The 20,194-nt window shown below is 33.8% G+C and overlaps 1 protein-coding gene across 2 annotated transcripts in view; it reads right to left on the minus strand.

The window, feature by feature from the left end:
* OLA1 (Obg like ATPase 1) overlaps positions 1 to 20,194 on the minus strand; it is a gene marked incomplete at both ends in the record, with an annotated part of 141,520 nt that overhangs the window by 29,526 nt on the left and 91,800 nt on the right. For both annotated transcript variants that reach the window (XM_084254839.1, XM_084254838.1), the window contains 2 exons: positions 14,876 to 14,973; positions 15,269 to 15,349. In XM_084254839.1, the coding sequence (XP_084110965.1) occupies positions 14,876 to 14,973; positions 15,269 to 15,349 (179 nt within the window). The remainder of the gene's footprint in view (positions 1 to 14,875; positions 14,974 to 15,268; positions 15,350 to 20,194) is intronic.

Raw genomic sequence — 20,194 nt, forward strand, 5'->3', positions numbered from 1 at the left:
CTAAATACAAACAAGCAATATTTTCTAACAGATTAAAGATAAACTAAGCATTTAAAATCTCCTGTTCTTCCTTTCAAATACATGAATCCTTTTATGAAAGATGAGAAGATGGAAGCTATGTCACCATTACAAATGTAGAGACATTTCTAAAAATAAAAATTATCATAAAATATAACATTTGGTAACTAACATTAACATCCTAAAAGAATATGAGAACACAAATTCTTAATAATTATTCATACACTAAGCCACTGTAAACCTAAATCATTTCTGAAGACCCAAATGTGTCAAGAACTTTGACAATTATGACTGCAGCCAGGAAACTGTAGCAGCGCAGAATTTCTTATGAATTTCTCCAGTTACTTTTTATAAATGCTGTCTTGGATGACAGCTTAATGTGTACCACATGCAATATTTATTCTTCTTCGGTGTCAGACTGTCTAGCCATCCAAGGGAATACAAAGAATGTCACTTATTAGGATAAAAGCACAAGGAAGGTAATCAAGGACATATGTAACATCAGCCAATCATGCCCTATTTCAACATCCTATTCCATTCATAACAGTTCAACAATTATTTGCTTACTGATAACTTGCTTTCAGGCTGTTTGTGTTCACCATAATGGTGGTTTGCATTTATTTTGCTCTTTAGAATTGGACACTTGCTGTGTTATACATGTTTGTCAAAACTTTATATCTTCTGTCAGAAATGGCTAAGCATATATCAAATAATTTCTATTTGTCAGAAACTACTAATAAAACAGTCAATAGCCCTTGGTCCCTTGATGTCAGTAGGGCCTGAAATAATTAAAAAACAACAAATGTGCAATTTTTAAATTTCATAGGGAAAAAAAATTCTGTAAGTGATTCATAGTAAGAAAGTTATTATTAGCTAAGTTGTACTTACATATCTTCCCCTGCATGGCTAACAAAGCTTAACAAGCATTGCTTTCTTTTATTTCAGTTTTTCAAGGTTGTGAAGCTGACAGAATTTCCTAATTTCATTTGGTGGTTTTAAAACCATGCATCCAAGGGCCTCCCCTGGTGGCGCAGCGGTTGAGCGCTGGGTTGCGAGGCTGCCCGCAGCCTCTGCAGCGCCAGTTTGATCCCCGGCCACCGGCAAGGGTCCCACAAAAAAAAAATAAAATACAATAAAACCATGTATCCAAAATACATATAAATAACAACATGTCACATTAAAACATACAGTTCATTTAATAATAAACTAAAAATAATGTTGCACCACACATTTAATCGAAAAAGGTGTAATTATAGAAACATAATTACTTGATCATACTTAACCAGAAAACTTTAACTAGACGTGGCCTTAACAATGTATTGTAGTAACATTTGAAAACCTTTTAAGAAGTACCAATTTCAAGAGCTCTAGATAACTGTTTACCTACAAATATAAGAAACACATGGATGATATAAAACTACATTCTCTCTCCTAGTCTTTTTTTAACTTTTTTCTCTTCTGTCTTTATATTAGATTTGACCTGAATTAATGTTTTACAACGGGGGGCAATATTCCATGCAATATTCTCTATACAATATCAAAATAAGACTCAGAAAAAAACACTTTCAAATAATAATAAAAACATTATTACAGATTCTTCTTTTCCAGCCTACATCTAAGAACTGTGTTGTAAACTACTGACTTTCTTAATTACATACTGTGTTAAACATAGTTGCTGACTTTAAAAGTAAGCATATATGACTAGGAAAATCCATTTAGATAGGGTTTGAAAGATACAGGAATTTTCTTGATTGATGAAAGAGAAAAAGCAAGATTTTCTAAGTGCTGTTTAATTTAAAAGTCTCAAGCATTCAAAAGAAAGTAAAATTTCTCAAAAGATACAGCTTAGGGCATAGCTCTAAACAAATTTATAACTGGATCCCATTTTTTTTTTCTTGGTGGGGGTAAAGTAAGAGGAAACAAAAAGACAGTGATAAAAAAGGGAAAATGCAAGTAACCTTATTCTTATAAATTTCAGAAGACAGAATATTATAATAAGATAAAAAGCAAAAATTGCACATTTAGGAAAAACAGAAGACATGGGAAATTACTCTTTTATTTCTTGAGACATAATAGGTGAAATAAACATTTTAAAGAGTTCTTTTAAGCTGAGCTCATGAAAGTATAAAACATTTTATTGTATTTATAGTGTGTTTATCATGTAACAGAAAGTACAAAAAAGAGTTGTCTGCTGACTGTATCCTAGTGAAAATTATACAGAAACCCATACCTGCTGAAGAGCAAACATAATTGCAGTATTTTATATAAGCAAGATTCAAGTTAGTTAAGAAAATTTATTGCATAATTACAACTGCCAGACACTAATTAGCTATAGATCTATCATCTATATGCTTTTTTCATTGAGTTATGAGAATTGTTTCAAAACAAATAGATTTCTACCACAGAATTACTTTATTTAATATAGGCAAAATATTTTATTTATCATTATTCTATGAGAAAATTATTATTCTATTTGACAGGTGAAGAAACTTGGGGTAAAAGGAAACAAACCAAACTATCTTGACTCCTACATATATAAAACCTGCATTTATGTTTGCTCTCCAGCAGGCAAGGGTTTCTGTGTAATTTTCACTAGGATATGACTAACACTGAGAACTCTTTGTGCACTTTTTGTTGTATCAAAAGCATGTTATAAATACAATATAATGCTTTATACTTTCTCTCATGAGTTCAAGTTTAAAATGTCTGTAAAATGTTTGTCAAAACTTAACCTTATCTCTGTGAGCCTTAGGTTCCCTTCAATAAAGATGCATAGTTATTTGCCTGTCAGGGTTGTTATGAGGATTAAACCAAATGAGAGAACATAGGCAAATACCATCCCACCCCTAACGGCCAAATCCAGCATACAACAGATGCTCAACAAATGGTACTCATTATTTAGCCCAAGATTTGGATGTACGTGTACATACATACACATATACATGTGTATATATAATGTTCTTTAATATTGCTTTCCACTATTACAGTATTTAAACGAAATACTATACAAATTATGTTTGTAAACATAATTTCAGCCAGTAAAAGAGAGATGTACACACAGGTACAAGGTCTCAAAAACAAATCCAAGTTACTGGAAATGCAAGGAAAGAGAACAAATCACCATATGGTTAAAAACAAACATACAAATGAAACAACAAAGTGATGTGAAAAAAGCATATTTTTAAAAGAGACTGATAATATGTATTTTCTATGTAAAACTATATAAACTACTTTAACTGTTGTCCCCACAAAAGGCTATTAAATTGGCACATGTTAAGAAAAGTTTTTAGAGATAAGTTCATAAAAGTATATAGTTGAAGATATAATTTTCATATTTCCTTCAGTTAGCATTCTCTAACTGACAGTGAATTTTTAGTTTCAAAATTTTCAGTGTAAAACTCTTTTAACAATCATAAAACTTTATCTAAATGAAATATATAGGGACAGGAAATATGGCCAGTATATGACATATTTTTCAGGCCTTGTCTAAGTTTCCAGCATCACCAGTGCCCCCAATGCTGAGTCATACTATAGCACAGTAGTAAAGAACATGAGCTCTGGAGAGAAAGTGTTTAGGTTTGAATCTTGGCCCCACTGACTGGCCATGTAACTATGACTAAGTTCCTCAATCTCTGTACACTTGTTTTGTCTTCCTTCAAATAATAATGGTAGCCTCTTCATAATGTTGTTGGATGTCTTAAATATAAGTGGCATATAGTTAAGTGTTCAGGAAGTGTTGACTGATGCCAATTACTACAACAACTACTACGGGGAATACAACACCACGACCACTTAAAGCATATGAATTATCTGCTGTTGTATTTAATGATATTATCTCATTTTTCTGTTTATTTACATATCAACTCCCTCACCCCAGGAATGAAGAATTATTCTTAACAAACTGTATGGCAAGCTAGAAGAAAAAAAGGCAAACTCAGAAAAACTGACTTTGGGTTATAGCTATGTTTTCTGGAGTTTATTCTGTAGCACTGTTTTACACTGGGCAACTAGGTGCAATTTTCTATTTGGTTTCAGTTAACAGCCTCTGTATTTTATGTTCCCCCCCCAATTTTTATATATGGCATATGTTTAAAAATGGACGCCAAAGTGGGTGCTAAAATATCCTGTTGTTGCCTCAACAATTTTATATAATTAATAAAATTACAAGGCAAAGAAGGCAAAAATAGCAGAAGCTAAAGCCTATTATCCTCAGAAAAGCATAGCTGCATATTGAAAATCATTTCCTTTTATTAACTAGACCCCCAAATAAGTTGGTGGGTGCTATTTCCAAATAATTTGGAAATGCTGTTGAGATAAAATATGCAGCAGAATATTAGTTAATTAAAGCAATATTTTCAAACATTTCTGAAGACATATACCTTGTATTGTAATGTGTGGAACAGCACAAGTATTCAAGTCAAATGAATCTATTTATATTATTTGCCGGCTACAAGAACCTGGGCATATTCAGCAATCTTTCCCCTTACATAAAATGAGCACAATAATATATTCATAGATAGTCATAAAATTTTCATATGAGATTCAGTTATACTTCTTTTAGTATCGCATCGATTTCTAAGCTCAAAAGTGTGCCCACCACATAGCTAAATCATTCAAATTATGGTATGTTATATATTTCTAAGCATTCTTCATTTTCTTACAGTATACTCCCTTACTTCATAAAGTCTTTCCCTGATCATCTTAATTAAAATAGCACCACCCCCTGAGCCTACTTTATTTTTACTCCTCATTCCAGTCATATCCTGTCATATTAAATATTTGTTGGTTGCCTATTATCGCATGAGACTATAAGCCTTATGGGAGGCAAATACCTTTTCTGTTCACCAATCTAGAAAAGTATATGACACACTGAAAGACTCCTGATTTTTTGCTTAGAAAGGAAAAAGTAGCCTCTCAAGTACCCAGTCTTCAAAAAGGAACATCAATTTGAAATTATATTTATAATGATAGTTTTTATAAGTTAATTTCTCTTCTTGATAAAGCATTAAAAAGATTGACTGGGGCCTCCCGGGTGGCACAGCAGTTGAGCGCTGGGTTGCGAAGCTGCCAGCAGCCTCTGCAGCGCTGGTTCGATCCCCGGCTCCCGGCGAGGGTCCCACATGGCGCACAGATCTCTCCTGCCACCTGCTGCTCCCCTCAGCAGTGTATTTTATCAGTCTGCCTGTTCTGCTCTACGCTCTGGCTCTAGTGAATTCTCTCACCCTCCTGCGCTTCTGACTACCCAGTGCTTGTATAAATAAATAAATCTTTAAAAAAAAAAAAAAAGATTGACTGGATACCAATGTGCAGGCCCAAATTTACAAGCAGGGGCATACTCAAAGTTTGTAAGTCTGTTATTTTAGAAGATATATTTAAGCAGAATTTAAAAATTAGTGATAAAAATGACTACAGATACCAAATATGTCTCACCCAAGTAGCACCATTTCTACTACATTGTTAATTAAGCAGGCTTTGAAGATGTCTCATAATCTAATGTTCTTGATGGGAAAATGCATTGTAGGTTGATTTAAAATAGACAAACACAAAAGTCTTAGTTATTTATTAGTCTCAAAAATAGATATGCTAATTCTACAAATAAGTTTTATTTACTTTATTCTCTTTCGAGCCAGAGTAATAGTTGTTCTGAGGTAATATGGTAACATGTTGAGATGCAGAAAAGACTTATTTTCAAAGGGTAGAAATATGGGAAAGGAAATTAGAGTAGGGGAAAAGAGTAGAGTTGATCTCCAACCCAATGCAGAAAAGTTGCTCATAAATCAGGTATTTGCATTCAAAGGAATACTCTTCTGTATTTCCACAGACAGAAATTTCCACAGTGAGAAAAAATATCTACCGTGACAATATAAGGTCTGAGAAGATACTAGATATTTGCATGGGCCTCTTTTTTCTGTGAATTTGCTATGCTCCAATCTTTTAAAATCATAAAATTCTAATACTAGAATGGAACCTTAGAGCTGATCTCCTTCAATTCTTTACTATCCTCCACTGCCTCACCTCCAAAACACACATACATTCTCTCTCTCTCTCTCTCTCTCTCTCTCTCAAAATAGAAAAACTGAGATACAGAAGATTACAATGGAAATGTTCTAAAAAAAATTCTATAAATCATAAACACCTATGTAAAAATTATGCTATTGTAACAATGAGTTATTCTAATGGAAGTCAAGGAGTGACAATAAAATCCACAATGTAACAAAGATGAAGTCACAGGCCCCATCTGAGAAATATGGGGGTGGGGTCATATGGAAGATGGTAGTTATATCATGGGAATCTCACTGCTCCTGCAACTTAGAAATGGTTTTCAGTTCTTTATTTTTGTTTTGGAAGACAACTACTTCAATGCATGGATTTACAGATGATATATTTTATTCGTTTATTCATATAATGGAAAGAAAAAACAGAGAGATGTTGCCAGAAGATGCATCTAGAAGACTAAAGAAGTCCCCTTTTTATGTCAACATTGTGGTAAACTATCATCTACTATATGAAAAGCTAAGTAATTAGCCTGAGGTCAAAGTACTAACTAATTAGCAGCAAATAAGGGCTAGTAAACTAGTATTTCAAAAGTAGAATTATTAATACACAAAAATTGCTGATAACATAAATTTTTTCTAATTTGCAAAAAGATTGTATGTTTACATTTTCTTAGAATTCATTTTCTTTACCAGACCAACATTATTAATGGTACCCAGTACTTTGGTTTAGCCTTCAAAAGAATATTTAACTCATGTTGCTGAATTACATCATCCAATCCAAAGGCTGATCTTGAGAGTGGGGAACACAGGAGAAAGCATAGAAGAACAGGGAAAATATTTCTAACTCCTTTTCTCTCTTGCAGAAGCAGGGGATATGAGGCAAAATACTGAAATTGCCCAATATGACACCCCTTCTTTTCTCTTCCAGGAAAAACTGTTATTCAGATCCTGCATATTTCATGAAGATTCATTCCATTCTAAACTTTCACAAAGCCCTTTCCTCTATCTCCTACTCCTAACAATTCTAAGATTTTTGGGCTTCAAAATTTTCTACCTCCACTAGCTATTGGTCAAAACACCCATTTTATGAATACAATTAATCTCAACTCATAATTCTAGAACCAAAATCTGACTTAGAGTTCCTAAAATCTCGGGGGCACAGACAAAATTTTTAAAAGATTTATTTATTTATTAATGCCTAGAAGAACTGGGGTGTAGGCCACAGATGCAAAGGGTGAGAGGATTCACCAGAGACAGAGTGGGGAGCAGAGCAGGCAGATCTACTGAAACACACTGCTAAGAGGGGCAGCGGGCAAGACAGGAGAGGGCTGCTGAGCCATCTGTGAGTTAGCTCCTTGGCTGGGGATCAAACTCAGGCTGCAGCGGTAATAGCCCTGAGACTTAACCTCTGGGGCACAGATTTTTAATAATATTAATAGTCCTTGCCTGGGGGGAGAGAGGCAGGAAAATTCTTTGCATACATAAATCATTTGTCATTTGAAGAACACTATAGAGCTATAAACCAAACTGCCTTTCATTTCCTAGGTTACATATGGGTGTATACATATATAGGAAATGTATGCTTTAATTTCATGAGAAAATCCTAGAGAATATGTTTTTGGTTGATAGAGCTTTAGTGTCTCAAAGCTAGGAAAAAAATGGTAAACCTTCCCAGGTATATGGGGTGAGGTTCTTTAGCTGCCTTAAAAAAGATGAAAGTTCTGACATATCTGATAAATTACATCACTTATATATGAGTAAGTAAACATATGGTGCTAATGAATGCAACAATTGACTTTCCCCAAAGTATCATTTTCTGAAATTCTGTGACCCTGCAAAATGAAATTATAGTATTGGGCAAATAAACAAATAGGATAGGGGAAACCCTTATTATGCATAATATGGTGGGTCAGTAGCACTATGTTCACATAAAAAGATGTGCTTTTTTTCTATAATTATTTTTGTCATAATATGGAGTAAGTGTGATCTGGTTTTATTATGACTAAGTGCTTTAGGGCACCAATACCTCTTTTTTTTTTTTTTTAAAAGAGGCATGCTTTATTTATTTGTTTGCTGGTTTTGTTTGTTTGTTTTTGTTTATACATGCACTGGGTACAGTCAGAAGTGCGGGAGGGTGAGAGAATTCACCAGAGCCAGAGCGGGGAGCAGAGCAGGCAGAAGGACCGAAGTACACTGCTGAGGGGAGCAGCGGGCGGCAGGAGAGGTCTGCACGCCATGTGGGACCCTCCTCCGGTGGCCGGGGAGCAGCCGGGGATCGAACCAGCGCAGCAGAGGCCGCGCGCAGTTTCGCAACCCAGCGCTCAACCGCTGCGCCACCGGGGAGGCCCACCAATACCTCTTTATAAGACTATGAAACTGCTGAAAGAGTAACCAAAAACAATTTAATAACAATGAGAAATAAATTTGGAAATATTACTATATGTACATATATATTCAAACACAAAAGAAGATTTCAAGTAAAAAGACTCCTGAATGAGCAAATGTCTTTTCCCTCCTACTTCTTGCAGCTTCCCATCTCTTTCAATAAAAGGGATTGTTTTCCTTTTTTAGTATATCCCTTTTAACTCTCAAGATTCTGATCAGAGAAAGTAAATAATTGATTCCACAAATTCCATTCACCTGAAATTATTTAAAATCCTAATTCATAGTGCATATATACTGTTTCAACATTTTATTATAATATAAATTAAAACACAACCGAAAATTATAAAGTAGCCAAAATAAACTGTAAAATGGAGAAGGGAATCTTAAGAAAAAAAAATATATATTTTTAAAGATTTTCAGTTATTTATGCATACAAGAGCTGGGCACAGGCCAGAGATGGGGGGGGTGGTTGTTGAGAGGATTCACCAGAGACAGAGTAGGGAACAGAACAGGCAGATCGACTGAAATACACTGCTGAGGGGAGCAGCAGGCGAGTCAGAAGAGGTCTGCTGTGCCATGTGGGTTGCTCTCTGGCCAGCCGGGGATCGAACTCATGTTGCAGAGGCTGTGGATTGCTGCATAGTGCAGTGTTTAACCTCCTGCACCACCAGGGAGGCCCAAGAAAATATTTTCTTTTTAGATTCATTTTTAATGTCAGTAAAGTTAATATTTTATATAGGAGTTCACTGATTTAACCAATTCCATTATCTAAAAAAAGACAACCAATGTTTAGACTTCAAAAATACTTTGACCTGCCCCATCACCCTTTCATAGCTGTCAAAGGAGCAAATAAGCACTATCCCTCATAATGGAACTACTACTAAAAAAGTATTTAATTTATGAAAAGCATGACAAATTATAGCTTGTAAAATTTAATTCAGTTAAAATACGCCCCGTACGTTAAAATAAATTTATTATTGTTATGTTGTGATTTCAAGTAGGTAGGAGCACACTCAGAATAAGTAAGATATTCTCATAGCCTTCATAATGTTAGCTACTTCAAAATGAAGCTGACACAATATCTCTCCAAAACTAAATGAAAAATAGAAATTATACCCTCAAAGAAACATTGGATAGATATTTCAAGGTTTTAACTTTGCCAGACTAGTAGATAATAGAGTAAAACATTTAAAAAATCTTACACAGGTGAATGTTCCTAAAAACTTAATGTAAATCAAACCTGATTCAAATCTACTTGAAAAACTTCCTCATTTTATTTGCTTCATTTTGTCATTTTCATTTTATTTGTTTCAAGTAAATCAATGCATAGCAATGTGATTTTTCCAATGTAGTATGTCTGTGTAAATTTTTAGCTTCAATGAAAGATCTTATCAGAAATTGTTATTTATTACAACAGTTATACAAACCATTTTATATTTATAGATAAGCACAGACATAAAATTTTATGTCAAAAATGAACACATTTCCCCTTTTATTTATATTGCTAAAATATAAAATATAGAATGGCCCATATTTAAAAGATCAGAAACAACAAGTGCTGGTGAGGATGTGGAGAAAAGGAAATGCTCCTTCAAAGCTGGTGGAAAGCTGTGCGTTTCAAAACATTAAAACTGAACCTGCCATTCAACCCAGCAATTCCACTCCTGGGCATTACCCAAAACATTCAAAAACACTAGTTCAAAGGAAACTTGTACCCCCATGCTTACTGCAGTTGCTATTTACTATAGCTAAATTATGGGAACAACCTAAGTGCTATAGAACAGATGAGTAGATCAAGAAAATGTGTTATATACACAATGTAATATTACTTAGTGGTCAAAAAAAGATAAACATGCCATTTTTCAGCAACATGGATGGAGTCTGAAGGGACAATGCTAGCTGAAATAAGTCAAAAGGCGAAAGATAAAGACTAGATGGTCTCATTAATATGTGGAATATAAAGTAACTAAATTAATAGTCAGATAAAGACAAGCTTAAAACCTAAGGCTTCACAGCTGACCACAGAACTGAAGTACCAAGTGGGCGTAGGGAGAGGGGAAAAGGTAAGGACAAAGAGCATAATGCTCTATGGTGTTGAAATATGGGTGACTTAGTAGTGGGTGCACTGCAGTGATAATACCTGATGGGGGTACCCCAATATTACCTCAATTAAAAAGAAAGAAAATGTTCATGTTCAATAATGTTCCAATGTTCAATAATATTTTAAAGATATTTTCAATGTCCTTGTTACCAAATGATTTTGGGTTGAGTAGAGAAATAAAGAATTTGAGGAAAATACATAATGTAGAAGATTATATAATTTTAATGACAGGTATTACTTGCTCTCTTACTAGTCTCAAAGATTTATTTTTTTGTATACTCAACTGCAATATTGTTCATTTTGTCCTGGGCAATTGTGTCAATGTTAATTCTATTAAAACCAACTGGTTTGTGCTACTAAGTATTTCACCTAGTCAGTTTTATTTTTGATATATGGTTGTTTCATAAAGATTAGAAGAAAGTGATTTATGAAATTAATGGATCCTGTGATGACAAAATAAGAATATATTAATATTACTTCTAATATTTGAAAACCTGTTTGAGTTATACTGGTTTGAAATGACACTGATGCAGTCACAATGTATTTTGTAGCTTATAATCAAATATTCCCTACTTTAAGATGATAATGGCCAAGGAAAACAAATACTAGCAGAAAGGAGGTTAGACAAAAAAAGAACACACACAGAATTTGTCAATGTTTAACTGTAATAATAAAAATTATATTTTGTTAAAAAATATTGTGCCTATAATTCATTTATATATAACAAGAATCAAGAAGATAATGGATTTATCCCACCTTTTCCCCCTTAACCAGGTAAAAAATATATAGTATCCCCAAACTATTTTTAACTGCTGTGTATGAATTATGTGGAAAACTAACAAAAACACAAAGATGGGGGGTTGTGGCTGAATCAAGGCATAAGAAGAATAAAATCTTTTTCTATTTAAAATTCAGAGCTACTTGACCTACTGCCCTTCATTATACACAGCTTAAAAGACTTTGCAAATATTTGCCAACCTATCTTGAATCAATTTCATCACTCAGATTAATTGACTTATTATATAATGTTAGCCAAAAAAGAATGTTTAGTGACCACAAGCCCACCCAGGCATATGCAAATATACATTACACACACACACACACACACACACACACAGCCTACAAAGTCTGAATTTTTAAAATATTATATTTTCCAGCTGAATATGAATGTGATAAAATGAGCAATAAAATAAAATAATAAAATATTCTTTGTCAATGGTTTTAAGATGGGGCAAAAGAACACCAAAATGAAACATAATTGGACACCATTAGACAAGTTAGCTATCTAAACTAGTTTGTCCTACTTATTTGATAATTGGATGGCATATACTATTAACAGAACAGCAAAGATGCTTAGACTGAAATTTAAACCCCTAATTAAGCACTGGTTTGACAGTTCTAATGTCCTTTTTCTTCTTGACACCATGACTCAGAAGCCAATCTCAAATGAAAATTAACACTGCATATAGTATAATCTTATAACTGACCATGTTTAAAAAATGAAATCCTCAAGTTTTCAAAAATCATTGGCACCTACCCAAAACAACTTCTGTATAGTTTAACTCAAAGAATGGCAATTTGTAATAATACAAAAAGATTTCTGTGGATTCTCCTGACATCTTGATTACTGTCATCTGATCATAACACAAATGTAACTAACCAGGCTGCCATGTCAGCTTCTCTTCAGGGGCTAGGTCTTAATCAATGAAATGACTAATTCAACACTTTAAAAATCCAGTGAGTAGGTGCTTGGAGCCATTCCAGTTTTTACAAAGGTCAATATACCTAACTCAATAAAATACTTATCTTTCAAAATGCTTCCTTCTTTTCTAGGATTGAAAAATAAAATGTTACCATTTAAGTTTAAAGTGAACTTTAACTAGTAATTAAAATGTTCATACTTCTGAATTGGTGACCCATGAAAGCACAGTTTTAGTCATCGTCTTACAAGCAAAATCACATATCACAAACCCTTCCTCCTCTTTTCCAACCATTTAAAATAGTTTTCTAGTCTAAAAGACTCATGACTATATTTATTATTCTTTCTGCATCAGTCATTATTTGCTACAGTAGCATTACATATCAGCCTTTAAACAGACCTTTTTCTTTTGCTAAAGGCGCAACCAAGGCAAATGGAACTTAGATATAAACATTACCAAGAAAACAAGATGCCAACAAAATTTAAAAGACTTTAGTAGTTAAAATGTATTTTAACCATTCACATGTGCTTGTAGTGTTACAAATGATGAAAACCTAGTGTTCATATTCTTCATAACAGAAATTTATTCTTCACTTTAATATAAAGGCTATGTTGCATAAACAGAGGATTTAAAGCTGTAGCAGAGTGGCTGAATGAAAGGAAAATGGCAATCTTTCCGGCTCCAGTAGATGCCATTCCCTATCACACAATGTTTCCCAGTCATAAATACATGACAAATACTTCCTCAATCATTTTTTACGAGCAGGGATGCACAGGGGGTAGTCAATGGCTAGCTTGAGGGAAAATAGGAACAGCAGGCGGCAGAAACTGTACAGAAAATGGCTATGTGGTAAATTCTCTTCTGGAACATCACTCAGTTACCCAGTCTTTGATCTTTCAGCTACAATTACACTAACTTACACAAGATCTGATGCCCCCTCCCCCTCAAGCACCCACACAAACCAGACCATTAGTTATACATAAAATCTAAAATTTGGTTTTATAAATGGGATCATAACTCTACATTTTTTATACATTAAAATTTGCTATTTAGACCAGAGTTTACTTTCAATTCGCTATAACCATATCATCATCACAACTGGTCTCACAAAAAACATGGGGTGTCTGGCGACAGCTAAATCACAGACTGGCGTCTCCCAAGCAGACTGTCTACCATTAGGGTCTGGGAAATGGTATTTACTATACAATTAGAGTCAGGGAGTTCTACCTGTAATCATCCATATACAGGTGTGAGAAGCCCCTTTGGGCAAGGAAACTGACTCATCCCTTTTCATGTAAACTTTGATGTCTGTATTGTTTCACAGAGCCTCAGGAAACCTTACCATTCATACTACAATGAGTAGATTTATTAACTCAGACCATGTAATACATTTTAAAATTCCTTCCCAAAGGTAACAATTTTTAGCACATTAATCATAAAATTTATAAGAATCTGAAACAAGACAGAACTGATTATTTTAAAGCTAATTATCTACTGAAGGACACTTACCAGTCAGAACTAAATTTTCATGTTAACTTTATGCTTTCTAGAATATTAACAAAAAAGAAGTAAAATTCAGCTTCCTATGAGAACACAAAATGTCTTATAGTAATATCAACGGGCATTTTTAGTTGCAGTAATTTCACAGAATTTATTCTAATGATTTATTGGAGTTAACCATCTGACATTAATTATTGTTTTGGCTTCCAGTCTATGAATGTTTATTTTTCAGTTTAAAGCTTCTCACTCTTTGATATCATATGGAAATGAGAAGTTTTAATGGAAAATTGAAACCATGTGCATCTAAGTACTTAATGAAGTACAGGGAGAAACCGACTATATTTTAGGAGAATTCAGATATTTCACTTTGGATAGTTATGATTTGTTTGTATGACTTAATACTATAAAATACTGAGGGTCCAGTGAGGCAAATCAAGGTGAATAATATGCCAAATGTCTACATGCCAATACATATATATGAACATATGAAACTTTTAAAAGAAATCTTGTATACTTTGATTAATGTCAAAAAATGACAATAATACATGGACACATAGCTTTCACCTTGTACACTTTAAAAGTATTTCAAAAAGATGCCTGGTCTTATCCCAAACTCCCCTGCCCTCCTCCTCCAGTTTAATTTAAAAAAAAAAATTAAAATGTCCAATCTGAATTTTTTTATGCCCTTTTGTTTAAATTGAGGTAAAAATAGTTTACAATACTGTATGTGATTCAGAAATATAGGCTCATACCTCTTTATCACACCACATGCACCAAGGTCTAGCTATACTTCCAAGTGGATATTTTAAAGTTACATATATGTAATATCAACAAAGCTAGAAATTCCTAGTTTTAAGTTTTATTGCTCCAGCTGTATTTATTCTCATTTTGCAAAAAAAATAATGCCTATAAAATTTAAATTTGATAGGTAAATATGCATAATTCACTATTAATTTTGTTTGGGTTTTTTCTTATGTTATTTCAGTGTAAATCAATCAGGAGACTCTTCTTGGAATTTAAATACAGGGAAAAGCTTTCTTAGACATTTTAAACTTTTTAATAATGAGGAGAGATATAATTATAATCAAAAGTACAGTAAAAACGTATGTATATATGTATGTTTGTATTGTATGTGTATAGCTATGTCTGTGTATATCTGGAGAGGAAAAACTTACCATTTGTTTTTCTTTCTAATGTAGTCTTTTTCAGAGAGATTAACCAAGTAGACCATTGGTTTTGAAGTCAGAAATAAGTGTTTATTTAACACTTCAATCTAAAGTGGGAGATAAAGAATTCTTTTTTAAAAGTTGAGTATTGTATAAAACAGAATAATTTGAAAGCAAACTTTTTTAAACAAAGCAGTCATTTTCATAATTCTTGCTTTCAAAGATTAGTTGTTATGAAATATCAGGAGCAGGGAAAAGTAAAAATAAGCCTGGGAATAAGCAATTATTAAAAGAAATAAAGTTTAATTAGATAGTGGTAAGTGTAAAATGAAGATAACTCTAAATTTGTTCTCTTAAGAAACAAAGGCAAAAGCAATAATAGATGGCATATTTGTAACTTACCTCTTTGTCATTCCAGTCATGATAGAAGCGAACAGGTTTCTTTTGATCAATAACCCAGGATTTGACTTTGCACATTATGTCCTAAATAAGAGTGAGGAAAAAGTAAATACAAGATGAATACTGAGCATTTAGATATTAAATATTAAACTTAAAAGTTTTCAAATTCTCAAAATAAAAATAATTTTAAAATAAAGTCAAAGTTTTAATGAAATGAGAACTAAGTCACAGAGATTTTCAATTATCTCATTAGAAAACCAAGTACCAATGAAACATTGCTATGACATTAAATTTTAATATATAAAAGGTGGAATACTATCAACACTTGCAATGGTCTTAGAAATTTCAAGATAATTCAAATACACCAAAGACTACAACATTTAATGTTTCAACAATCCCTGGTGATGCTACTTACAAGACAAAAATGCTATTAGGAAAGGGGGAGGGGAGGGATACTAGAGGCACTTTTTCCTTAAAAAGAAAAATAAAATACATGAAGCTGAACCTATTATTGATGATCTATCCTCCAAAATATTAAATCAACTGACCAAAACCCTTTTTATTCTGAATTAATTTTTTGCCAACACCTTCTCCCTGCCCACTTCTCCCATCCTCACTCCAATACGCCTCTCTCCCCACCAACCCCCCCCCCCAACCTGCCAAAGCCTCCATTACACAATGGCAAGAGCCCTGCACTGGTGACCTCCAACCAGCTGCATTCACTTTCAGAACATCTCTCTCAGCTGGAAATCTAAAGGCCTTTTAGTTAGCAAGCTAGTGTGCATTCAGAAGGAGTAACTGCAGGAAGAGCCCAATGTGCTTTGTTTCTCTGGCCTTTCTTCACAGAAAGATTAATCATCTGTGAAATGGAAACGGCAAACAGCAAGTGACACAAACTGAACCCTTCAAGCCTTTCCTCATCAGTTTTGTGGTTCTGAATCTAAAAGCTGTGTGTGGCAAGGTTCTCCTTACAGGCAGGTGTTAATAAAAGACTCTTGGGTCTGAAAGGTCAAACTTAGCTCTTCCAGAAGAAGTACATTTGTGAGTCATCTCTTTTTTTTGTTTTTGGGGGTTTTTTTGGGGGGAGGGGATAATTTATGGATATGTTTTAGATATGTATTTCTAAAACTTTATAATACACAATTACTAACAATTCCTTAGATGTTTATCGGTGTATTTTTCTTTACCATAAATCAGTTATTCTATAAATATTCAATTGTATAAATTATCTCAGTATTTAGTATATCTCCCTTCCAAATCTTGCTGTTACCAAGAGGAAAAATAAGGAAAAAGCCCTATATCCTTAGATCCTGATTTGAAACCCTCCAGGAAAAGGACTTCCCACAGATTTTAACAAGGATGGGGCAAGTAGAAAACTTTTAATGAAATCTAACATGTTCTGCTTAAGAATAATCACTTTTACTCTTCTAGAACTGAATTTCACTCATAAATGTTTAAAAGTGGCTAATGTAACACCATTTCCTACAAGGAGAAGATCAAAGTGCTATATTACAAATGCATTATGATTAAAAAAGCCCTGTGCAGCCTTGCTATTAACTGTTCTTTAAACCCTAAAAGGCTTCCCATAGATCTCACTTGGCACTGCATATACAACCTTTGACAAGTAATGTAGACCATTTTTATTCATTGCCTAAAATTGTAGGCAATTATGTGCGTCACACTGGCCACCTGCAAATACTGAATGCCTGCTCCAGTTGTCAGTGCAAAAAACTAATGTCGGAGGGGATTAATCTAGGGGGAGAGAGTCCTCTTTAATGGTTCCAGCAGGTGAAATGGCCCAGCTGGTTACTATGATGAGTGGCCAGAACAGCTTATGTAGAGACAGGCAACAAGATTATACAAAAGAAGAAGAAAACAGTGGTACCATCTTATATTTGGTCCCATTAGTTTTTTCAATTGAAGAAAACAGATAAAAAGAAGCCAAACCAAAAATAAGGAAATTAAAATGTAATTATATAAAAAGTGTAAAATAGTTTCTTTTCCTACAAAACCAAAGGGCCTTAATAAATGCTGATCTCTAGTGAAGGAATTTCAGCAAATCTCTTTCATTTTAAATTAAATTAACTAGACTGTCACTTTAGAACATAGAAATCTTATCATGAAAGCTTTTTTACATCTCCTTCATACACAGCAAATTACATTACAAATTAGAAGCACTCAAAAGAGAATTAACTATAAAATTCTCAAACAATATATTCATTAAAGCCACATTCAAATCTTTTAAGAAAAATCTGTAAATTATATCAAATTTTTGAATAATTGAAAGTAAAAATATTTTAAAACATTTTATTTTGTACCCTCTTGATTATCCCCATGAAAGATTGAACAGCCAAGAAAAGGCAGATTACTGAAAGATGCCAACCTTACTTAAGACAAATGAAAAATAGATTGTTCACAGGTAAGATTTTCATATATAAATGACCATTATATGCTATCACTGCAATACACTATTTTTCTTACATAAAGTAAAATTTTTATTTTAGGAAAAAAAAATGTATGTTCCTTATCTGAAAAACTTCTTGTCAGAAGAAAGAAACATGTGGACTAACTTGCATATAATACTTAATGGACTGAAATTTTTTCTTAACATATAAACACATAATGATAATAAAAAGTGGCATCTGGTCAACTGAAAAACAACTTAATGCATACTTAACCTACTTTAAATAAACCAGAATACAATAAAAACAAATAACACTTTAATGCTTGGTGCAGCAGAAGTTACTTTAAGATGCATTTCATTGGTATGTAGGAAAAGAGCTGTTTCTGATAACTTTAACAAACTCCTTATTTGCAGAATAAACTCTGTACATGATGAAGATTATACAAAAATTCCTGGTCCTCTAAACTTTAGTTACATTGCAATGATGTGAGTATACTAATTCAACCTTTACTTCATTGATAAAATGAAATGATGATTCTATCTATCCCCTGGGGTAACTGTGAAGATGAAAAAAGATAATGCATATATGGTGTTTAGCATAGCTCTTGGCAAAGAGTAAATTCTCAATAAATGTGAATTTTTGCCATTATTACTGTTGAAATATTAAATGCCAGTGATATATAAAATGGCAATATATTCTCTTGGGTACTCCTGTAATGCATATATACCTATTTTCCAATTTGAATAATTATTCATTATCCTGTTTCTTCAAATTTCTAAAGGTTACCAGTAATGCTAATTTTCTCAGTGAAACCTCAATTCAGGAGTCTAGTTTTAACATTATCAAAAACTAGTTTCTGCTAAACAATTACCTTTTAACTGCAAAGAAACAATTCAAACTTTGATACCTCTGTCTTCATTTTGACTCTTCTTACTGATAACTTCACATTTAACTTTAGAAATAGTCTGTTTACTTATGTATGACTGTTATTGTTAATAGCATTTATAATATATTTGGGCTCAGGAAGGATATATGCCTTGCTTAAATTCTCACAGCTAGTGAGTGGCAGAGTGAAGATTCAAATTCATATCTAAGTAACTTGAAAATTTATGTTCTGTCCATCCTGGTTTATTTGTTTTTCTCTTTTTTAAGATTTATTTATTTATGCATACAAGAACTGGGGCACAGGCCAGAGGTTCGGGGCAGGGGTGGGGGGGTGTGGTTTTATGTGAGAGGATTCACCAGAGACAAAGAGGGGAACAGAACAGGCAGAATGACTGAAATACACTGCTGAGGGGAGCAGTGGGCAAGTCAGGAGAGGTCGGCTGCACCATGTGGGTCTTCACCTCCCTGGCGGGGATGGAACTCATGCTCCAGTGGCTGTGAATTGCTTCATAGTGCTGTGTCTTAACCCCTTGAGCCACCAGGAAGGCCTCTTACTTGTCTTTCTTACTGCCTTTCTAATTGCTCCTTGTTTAGCCTAGGCATTCCTATGATTGTTATTCAAAGTTCACATTTTCATTCCAAGGTCATCAAGGAAACTCAATATTATTATTTGGAATAATATCTGATTTTCAATCCATGCATCACAAAAATATTTCCCTTTCCACACTATAACGTAACCCAGCGATTTATGAGACTTTCCTAGACTACTTACTAGACTTATCTATTTTGGTATTCTTTAGCTCTCATAGCAAGATTTATTAATCTATGACCCATAAATAAATTTCAAGGGCTCCCTAACACCCTGAAGTTGCATATTTATGTGTCTTTGAGGGATGATGGCACATACTTTATAAATGCTTCTTTAAAGGAATTCATAGTCCCAAAATCCAAGAACCACAGTTGTGAGTGATTCTGTGGCAATATTCAAATTCCCCCAACAACAGCCATAGACTTTCAGACCAGGGATCCAGAGACACTGACTTAAAACTTTATTCAGCCAGATCATGCACTTGAAGTTCATTTCTATTAATCAACATTGTGCTGATAAAAATTCCAACCACAATGTTTATCTAATAAAATCCCACTTAAAATATTAATAAGGATGTTGGAGAACATTACAAATTGAATAGCAATTACTATTCTTAAAGAATCGCTTGCTTGAGGGGCCACCCTGGTGGCCCAAAGGGTTAAGACACAACCTATGAAATTATCCACAGCCACTGCAGCACAAGTTCGATCCCCGGCCAGGGAGGAGACCCACATGGCGCAGCACACCTCTCCTGTCTCGCCCGCTTCTCCCTTCAGCAGTGTATTTAAGTTGGTCCACCTGTTCTGCTCCTCACTCTGTGACTGGTGAATCCTCTCACCCACCACACCTCTGGATACTCTGGCCTGTACCCCAGTTCTTGTATGCATAAATAAACTAAAAAAAATGGCTTGCTTGAGAGTAAAAACAAAAGTTTAGATAGATTAAACATGTTCATACCATATGTGACTTGACTTACTATATACTAAAATAAACCACAAAGCTATACTAATTAAAACAGTGTGATACTAGCATAAGGACAGAGGTATAGAT

Source organism: Talpa europaea, assembly GCF_964194135.1.
Source record: "Talpa europaea genome assembly, chromosome: 1".
Lineage (NCBI taxonomy): Eukaryota > Metazoa > Chordata > Mammalia > Eulipotyphla > Talpidae > Talpa > Talpa europaea.